Source organism: Mesitornis unicolor, unplaced genomic scaffold, assembly GCF_000695765.1.
Source record: "Mesitornis unicolor isolate BGI_N332 unplaced genomic scaffold, ASM69576v1 scaffold18747, whole genome shotgun sequence".
Taxonomy (NCBI): domain Eukaryota; kingdom Metazoa; phylum Chordata; class Aves; order Mesitornithiformes; family Mesitornithidae; genus Mesitornis; species Mesitornis unicolor.
In genome coordinates this window covers 212-9,486 of record NW_010195979.1, presented here as the reverse complement: position 1 = coordinate 9,486, position 9,275 = coordinate 212, and the positions used below count along the sequence as shown (strand labels likewise).

The window sequence follows — 9,275 nt, the reverse complement described above, 5'->3', positions numbered from 1 at the left end:
AAATGCTGATGCCCTGTGGTCCTGAACTGGTTCATAAGTAGTTGCTTCCCTCTTTGGCTTGCTCTTGTCGGCTTAAGTTTGTGCTTTACTCCACTAATAAAATTACTTCAATTTATAGTTGAAGAGCACAGTGAAAGTGTGAACTGAACAGTGTGGGCTCTAAACAACAGAATGGTCTATATTTAATTATATTAACCTCACATCTTGGAATAATATCCAAAGCCATTTGCAATAAAATTCAGACTGACCTGTAAATGGTATTTCGTCCAAGTTGACTTGTGAGTGTTCTGCTGTGCCAGGACATGAGATGGCATTTGCAGTTGCTGTTTGTATTTTGGTTAATGCAGATGTCTGCTCAGAAGAGGGTGTGCCAGGTTGAGGCTGGCTGTAGTGTGAAAGGTTTCCTGCATATGGAAAGTGGAAGACTCTTATCTGTACAAACTCTGAGAAGTCTGGACCTTCATTTAGTAAACTTAATGTTTCTAGGGAGAAAAAGCATGTCTTTAAAGGTTAACCACTGGATGCAGCTGGACATTGCTGGTGAGATTGACGCATATGTAACTAGTCCAATTTATTAGGAATTGGCCATCAGATGGAAACGATATTTACTTGGCTCTTACGGGAAATTAATTTGATGGGCCTCATGTTCACAAGTCACTGTGCTTTAAGATTATTGGCGTATTCTGCAGAAAAGGCCAAGCTTACTGTGAAGATCGTTGTGCATGATTAGTTACCTGTGGAATAAGATCCCTTCCTGGATCACAGTTGAGCCACGTAGTAGTTGCTGAGAGCTTCATTTATTACCGCCACCTTTCCTGAGTACGAAGTCCATACCGTTTTTAAATTTCCCATGTAAAATAATGCCCTAAGAACTTGCACTGAGGTGTGAGCTTTGAAGATTATAATAATCTGTGAAAATATCTGCTCAGTGCTGATTAAATCAAACCCCAAATTTGTGCTAGGAAAATAACTAAAAAGAAGATGTTATCCTACTATATAAATACATGGAACGTTTGCATTTGAATGCTGTCCTCAATGCCAGTTCCTCTCCATGTCATAAAGTACAGGAGAACTGAAAGAGACCGATAGAGGAGTGACCAGAATGATCAAAAGTACAGCAGCTTTTGTACAAGGAATGACTGAGTAGGACTCTTTGGGCTAGGAATGGAAGGGCTGAGCTGGAGACGTGGTGAATGTGTAGAATCGCGAGTGGCGTAAAAGCGGCAAATATCAAGTGATTTTCATTCACTTTTCTCCTGTACAAGCATTAAGGGGTGTCAAAGTAACAGCTAACGGGTCAGGATACGTGACGTAGGTGGTTCTACACGGGGTTCATGGCTGGGTTGTGGATTTTTTTTGTTCGGGGTGTCAGTGTTGATAATTGTGGATCTGAGACGTGGCTGATTGAATTCGTAGAAGAAAGGTCTGATGAGGGCTACTGAATGCACAGATCCTGCCTCCGGGGCTCAAGAAGTCAGAGTTGCAATTCTTTGGAGCTGGAAGTTTGTCCTAGAAAGAAGCACCATGTGCTTGCCGTTGTACAGATCCCTGGGGAGGTATCTAGTGCGAGGTCTTGAGCACAAATTACTGGGCTAGGTGGACACTTTCCCTGGTGTGGCTAATTTCAAGCTTATATGGTGAATTTGTAGCTAAGTTACCTCTGGCTCTGTGAGTAAATTAATTTGCTAAATTTCATCAACCTCACTTGTGATCTGTGCGAGGACTCTGAAGGAGTGTGCTCTTCAGATAAGGCAGAAGTTGGAGGTGCTACACCACCAAACTTCCTTTAGTAGATTTCAACACCTACTGAAGGAAAAGAAAATTACATCATGGCAGTAATTTTTACAAAGCAATGGGTGCAATGACTTATTTCACGTTTTTTTGACACGTATAGCTGAAATATATAGCATCTGAATGAGGAGCCAATGCGTCTGTCAGACAAACTTATCAGTGTGCTTTGGTCATGCCTACTTTTTAATGCAGGCTTTTGGGAAGGAAGAGTGTTGGAATCGGAGCAGAGAAGGGATGAGTCTTCCTGTGTGACGTGGCTGCACCTATGAAATCAATTTTAAATAGAGTGGTGTTAAACTACAAACCACTTAAACTCCGAAGCCTTGTTCGTAGGTGCCATGCTACCTCTGGAAGCAGTTATTCCTCCTGATTACTGATCACACTGAATCACAGAATCGCTCGGTTGGAAAAGCCCTCTGAGATCATCACGTCCAACCGTTCCTGTCTACCCCCTAAACCATATCCTTAAGTACCTCATCTACCCCCTCTGTAAATCCATCCAGGGATGGTGACTCCACCACCTCCCTGGGCAGCCTGTTCCAGCCTCTGACGACCCTCTCAGTAAAGAACTTCCTCCTTAGCTCTAACCTGAACCTCCCTTGGCACAGCTTGGTGCCATTTCCCCTTGATGTCCCTATGTTAGAGGTTACTGTTCCTTCTGATTTGCTGGGGAACCAATTCCTATTCCTAGGCAAAATGAGCCAGGTCAGTGCAATTGCAAGGTCTTTGATAAGTGGCTTCCTGGAAGGAGCACTCTCCCCTTCAGGTCTCATGGCAGACTTGAGAGTACAGTGAGTCTTCTTGCCCTAGACCACTGATGCAGGTTGAAAAGGTAACCTCTTCCACCTATAAGGTCTATAGAATGACCTGTTTCTGCAAGTGTCAGTGGGTTAAATTGTTTCAAACTATGCACTAGTTTAATTTAAGGGAACTTCCACATCCTGGGAAGGATAAAATAAATGTGTGCTACTTGCCTGTGCTTCTCAAAATATTCAGCTTAGCCCTGCATGTTGCATTCAAGTAAAGAGAATAAAAGATAGAATCAGGCTCAACAATCTGAAGAAAAGCTGCAGCTAAGTCTCAGGTTATGTGTTTCATGTGGTCTAAAGGACTAGGAAAGAATGTAAGTTGAGTGCCATCTTACTGTGCTAAAGCTCTTTGCTTGGCTGCCTGTAAAAATTTTAAGGCGAATCACGTGTCAGAGTTGCAATATAAATCCAAATAAAATAAACCTTAAAACAAGTCAACGTAAATAAAATAAAAGTTGACACGAAGCACATATCCCTCAGGGTAAGAAATGCTGGGTGTTTGGATGAAGGTTTTCGTTAGCAGTTTTGTGTCAAGGAATTCAGATGCTACAGTTGCAATAAAATCCATTGCTGGATAAACTCTCCAGGTTTTTATTGTTTATGCCCTAACATATCGTGAAGATACAGTTGCAAATTGATGTATGTGGGAAATTTATTGAGTGGTCTTGGTACATGGGTACTAATTCTTTTGGCTGTTGTGGCAGATTGCCTTATTTTATACTGACGTGTGTGATCTTCCTTGTAGAAGCATTCCAGTTTGAAAGGGTTCAGGCAGCTGCCAAAAATTACTTGAATGTGGAAATCACACATGTGTTCCTTCAATTAATCCTTAGTGATTGCTCTTTGAGCATCATTGAAAGGCAGTAAGGTTACTTCTCCCCTCTTCCTTCTCCTGCAAAGGTTAAAAGAACTGTGAAAATATAAGGGAGTGAGTAGGATGCAGTGGTTGGAGAAGAACAGACTGAGAATGAGGGTTGTCTGGTTTCCAAAGCTGTTCCCTGACTATGCTGGTTATTTATTATAGAGTTTCCATTTTCATAAAACTATTAGTTTTCTTCTGAAAGATGTTGTGTGTGGAGAACGGAAAGATTTAAAAGTAGTATTAGAGTTGGTTAGTCTTCCTCTGTCTCTATGGAAGACATAAAAATAAAAGTTAGGCTTTGGGTATTAGAGTTTCACAACAGAATTTAAATTTGAGACGATTGTGTGACCAAGAGATGCAGTCAGAGATTGGGGAGGATTTAAATAAAAATACAAAAAATTCAAAAAATAATAAAAAAAGCAAAACCAAACCCCAGAAACCAAACCAAAACTTGCTTTGGGTCATCAGCTAATGAACTGTAGAAACGTGGAAGAAATTCCTTACTCAAATACAATTTTGCCCCGTGGGCGCTTGCTTTGTGGTATTATTTTGCTTTGAGGCATTTGGCGTATCCTGCTGGGTCGAGTGTCCGTGGTTATCAGTGTTTCCTTATGGCACGATAACTTCCATATACGCTTTTCTTAGGCTGTCGTTTCTGTTGTCGAGTTGCTTTCAACTCTTGCAGTCAGCTCTGTTTCTTACAGTTACAGCTTCTGGAAGAAGGGAGTTATCCGCCAACCAGAAGAGTTATGGTTCTTGTGGTGTTACTGCATCTCTTGGCTGTAAACCAATTCACTGTGTTGCTGCTTGTTCTCTAATTCCAGGAAAGCCAATATTTTCAGTGGACATTCATCCAGATGGGACCAAGTTTGCAACAGGAGGACAAGGTATGTCTGCGTACTGATAGAAGGAGGAATTTGGGGCTGTAGTAATAATCTTGTGCTTTCACAACACTGTAATCGGTTTGACCCTTTTAGAAACACTTCAGTTACATAAATCTCTGTTTCTTAGAGATATAAGTCATTGAAATGTATTGAAAAGTCTCGTTGTTACTGCAGAAGGCAGGGATGCATTTTCCAATGCACTCATCCTCTTGAACATCGGTTGCGATAGTAGCGGCAATAATTGAGTTATGGCTATGCACAGATTTCATTTTTATTTGAAGAGGAACAGAATGTGAAGTTGAGCTTTTTGACCAGCTAAATAGTAGAGCTATTGGCACAAAAATTACAATTACGTACATGGAATAGCTCAAGAAATATGTGCAAAAATATTTGGATTACCGCAGGGAATCATTTTACGTTGGCTCCAATAATGGCAATTCAGGATTTGAAGTGTATCTTTTATCTTTTAAAATACAATTTTATTATAGATAGTTCATCCTTATAGTTGGTGTCATATGCAGTACGATTTTTGAACAAGGCTGTATAGCTTTATTTTGAATAGTTTCAAGAAAAATAAACCACGTCTGACTCGGTGTTATATCAGGATGGCATCTGTATTCAGATATTTCCAAAGTTCCCACTGCAGTAATGCCTGCATTTTAGCCTCTGTTCTGGAAGTGAGATTAAGTGGCAAAGCTTTTTTTGCTTGTATTTAAAGGCAGGGCTGTTTTGTTCTCTTACAGGTCAGGATTCTGGGAAAGTTGTGATCTGGAACATGGCTCCTGTCTTGAAGGAGGAAGATGAAAAGAATGAAAATATTCCCAAGATGCTTTGTCAGATGGACAATCACTTAGGTAACAAAGTTTGTTTGTTTTTAACGGCTGGGAATTTGGCAAAGCTTAAGTATTACATGTTTGTAACTACAAAAATCATAGCCTGTGCAGTGGTGAAGAATCAGTAAAACACAGCAGAGTGGTCTCATACTTTGGCTGTGTACTCTTCAAGATATTCAGCAGAAAATGTTGTTAAAATGTGGGAAAATGTACAAAGAAATAGAGATACCTTTGGAAGTCCCCTCCCCATGAACTTTTTCCAGCTGTGACCACACAGTAATGGATAATGCACATTCTGAGAAACTGGGGAGTTCTGAAGGAAAGGACAAGGGAAGAAATAAGTATAAAGGAAACATCACATGAAGCCTGTCAGTTATAGTTCTAAATTATTCTGGGTTCATTTTACATTACATTTGGAAGTACAGTTACCTGGACGAGGTATCTGCTTTCTTTTCTTCAAGATACAACTTTCCTTCTTTGCCCTCTTAATCCCACTTCATTTACCACAAGCAGTTTCCTCTGTTAGATGAATATGAATCTTTCTTCTTTTGATCTACTTTTGTTGAAGCGTTTTAAATAAGCAGTAGTTCTTTTAAAGTAAGAAGTTCCTCAACTGCTGCTGACAGATAAGTACCAATTCATTTATCTAAAGCAGACAGAGTAACTGCTTTGAGTGGAAAAACCACACTGAAATCCTAAATGTCTCCTGTCAAGTTTTGCTTATTATAAACTCTGTCCCCACTCCAGAACAACTTATTCTCATGTTTCATCTTACAAAATTCCTTTTCTACATTTCAGCTTGTGTGAACTGCGTGCGATGGTCAAACAATGGCGTTTACTTGGCGTCAGGGGGAGATGACAAGTTGATTATGGTGTGGAAACGAGCTGCGTAAGCATGTTTCTTCCTTCTCCATTTTATGTTTTACTTCAAGTAGGTGACTTTGTCGTATCCCGTAGTGTCTCTTCTCTGTGTTGGCGTTTTCTAAGCTCACTGCCTTGCCTGGTACATAAGGAGCTGCAACCTGTGACACCACATCACTGGTGTTGGAGGTTTGGTCTCACTGTTTCTTGGGCTGGAGTGTGCATCTACCTGGGCAGCCTCTCCTCTTGAGGAGCTGAGGCATTTTCTTCTGTCCTTGAAGAAAGCTTCCTGATGAGATTTGAAGAGCTATCTTAAATGTTAGATTTTTTTGCTCTCTGTAGAAATTGTGCATTGTATTGAAGCTATTGTTCTTTAATAACTGGAATTGCTTTCTCTAAAAAAAACCTGTTTTTTTTTTCCTTCAGTTTTCCTTGCAGGAATAACTGACTGTAAAATAAAAGTGTACTGTGCAGCTGATTTGTGTTAGAAAGAAACAGTTTGAAGAGTTTGAGATGGGTCTGTTGATAAACCTGTTTCTATTTTAATTAGGTACATTGGACCTAGCACTGTGTTTGGTTCTAGTAGCAAACTTACTAATGTTGAGCAGTGGAGGTGTGTATCGATTCTCAGAAGCCATTCGGGGGGTAAGTTAAAAGGTGTTGAATTAACAGAATTTGCATGAATGTGGAAAAAAATTGTTGTTCAGTGTCACATTTTCATGCTCAAAGTCAGTAAGTCAGTAATTACTTTTAAGAGCCACAATTAAAATCTAAAAGAAAATTTTTAATCAAATGCTAATTTACTTACAAGTAACTTCTGGCAACTCTGTTGTAGAACAATGAGCAACTAAGAAACTTGTACTTTGCTATTTGCTTGGTTAAAAATGAATCTGAATGAAGGAAGCTGAACTATGTTTTTATTTAAATAAATATTCACACTTGCAGTGAATAATTACCTGGTTGGCAAAAGGTATTTTTTTTGTAATCCAAAGAACATGAATGTTTATTTAGAAAAAGATAACTAAAGAGCAATGCGAAAGATGAGTAAACGAGTTAATTTCAAACGCATTGTGCACCTGCAGACAGGAGCTATGATTAAAATCAAGATTGAAATCAGTTTGATCACGTGTGTTGGAATAAAGCGAGTGCATTGCAACAGATGCTGTTGCTTCTTCATTCAGAACAAGACCAAGTACTTTGTACAAGCATTAGTACTTCCTCTTCCTACAGTCGCTAAACATTGCATTAGTGCTTTCTCTGCCTTGGATTTTTTGGTTTGTCCCCAGTTGAACATTGTAAGTTGGAGAGCCTCCTTCCCAATGAGTGTTGCTATGCTCTTTCTTACCTTCCACGCTAGTGAGACAATAATAATTTCTTAGTGATAGAAAAAAATGTTGCCACACCAGTTTTTTAAAAAAAGATTTTTTTGGATTTTCTGATTGCCATCAACATCTTATATGGGAACTTCTTCTTTTTAAACAGATGTCATGGATGTAGCGTGGTCTCCACACGATGCCTGGCTGGCATCCTGTAGTGTGGATAACACTGTTGTTATCTGGAATGCTGTCAAATTTCCAGGTGAGAATTCTTACATGTCTGATGTGCAGGTATGTAATGCTTAGTGACAAACTCTTCCCTCTATGGGTGTATTTCACTAACTGTGAAAATCTCTGTGGGAATGGGTTGTCTGTCTTTTGAGGTGACACGCTTGCAATCTGCTAAGTCAGTCCTCCCAAGTTTGGATGGCAATGAGCAGTGGAGTCCACTCTGCTGTAGACAACAGCTACGTTCAGGTTGTGCTGCTGATTTTACATGAAGGTCATTATTACATGTATTTTCTTTTTCACCTTCTGTGCAAAATCCCAGATAAATAGAACTTCAGCTTGATATTACATTACATAGTTTCCCGTTGCCTTTGTTACCTACAGGACTTTCCATTCATTTGCCCTGGGGAAGGAAGCATTATCTTATTTGCTCCATTTTAAATGCTACTGCTTAATAAGCAGTGTGATTTTACATGATGAAGGGGAGAGAGAAAGGATTACGGGAGCCTCACAGTAACAGAAGCTCTTGAGTCGTAGATCTGATGGCCGTTTTCCTCCTCCTTGCTGCACCAAGTAACTTGATGCAGGCTCAAAGTCCCATTCTGTGGTGCCCAGTCACTGTCATTTATTTTAGGGTTGCTTTCAATCCTGATATCAGAGTTTTTTAGACTTTGAAGCAAGCTGTGTAGCCTGTGCTGTATTCCCACCCTCTTTTCTTACAGTCTGATAAGCAAGAGACTGACTGAAAGTAGGTTACCAGGTCTGCCAGGCTTGTGTGTCTGTTCAGTCACACCTTTGACTTATTTCACATGTGGTGCACAAAGCTGAATTTGTTGTGATAATCTCTGAGTACAGGGGAAAGGTTGAATGTTTAACTGAAATTTCAGTTAAACCCCTGCTTTCTGTAGCTTGAAAGCGCTATTCCAAATTGCCTGAGCTCTGCTGGTCTTCTGGCTCTGATCTATTTCTTATAAAGAGTTTTGCACTCCTGATTTTGTCCAGAGGTCTCTTTCTCACTTTCTTAATACAATTCTTAGCTTAAATGCAGGTTCCAGTTTGGTTGATATGTTGTTTGTACATTAAAAGAGGTTATATTTAATAGGCTGTTTCAAAAAGATCTTGTAAGTCTCAGCAGTCCGTCATGAAGGAGGTGTCAGTAACTACTCTCTGTTCTTAATTTTGTGTGCACAGAAATTCTTGCCACTTTGAAGGGGCATTCTGGCTTGGTGAAAGGGCTGACCTGGGATCCTGTTGGAAAATATATTGCCTCTCAGGCTGATGATCGAAGTTTGAAGGTGTGGCGGACCATGGACTGGCAGTTGGAAACCAGCATCACAAAACCCTTTGATGAGGTACTTCAGAATGTGTGACCGTTCAAAGTGAATTCCTGTAGAATAAATGAAATCTGTAAGAATAACTCGGATTCTGCACAAACTTCAGTTAATTTAACAGTGCCAAAGCAAATGAAACTATCAAATGGCAGATTCGAAAGGGGGGAGAAAACAGCTACTTTCTCACACAACGTGATGTGTGGATGTTGTGGATGTGGCACTTGTGGACGTGGTTTAGTGGGCATGGTGCTGTTAGGCTGACGGTTGGACTTGATCATCTTAGAGGTCTCTCCCAACCTTAATGATTCTGTGATTAAATTGAGACTTCTATTGCCATTGGATGTTGTGGGTGCCAAAGGT

The 9,275-nt window shown here is 40.0% G+C and overlaps 1 protein-coding gene across 1 annotated transcript; it reads left to right on the top strand.

Moving 5' to 3' along the window:
- Positions 1–4,286: 4,286 nt before the first annotated feature.
- Positions 4,287–8,936, top strand: LOC104543643 (protein HIRA-like; the record flags this gene model as incomplete). The annotated part of the gene is made up of 6 exons (XM_010188304.1): positions 4,287–4,349; positions 5,090–5,200; positions 5,978–6,068; positions 6,591–6,685; positions 7,523–7,618; positions 8,776–8,936. Coding segments are annotated over 6 exons (617 nt in total), but the record flags the coding sequence as incomplete, so codon positions are not given.
- Between the last annotated feature and the right edge of the window lie 339 nt (positions 8,937–9,275).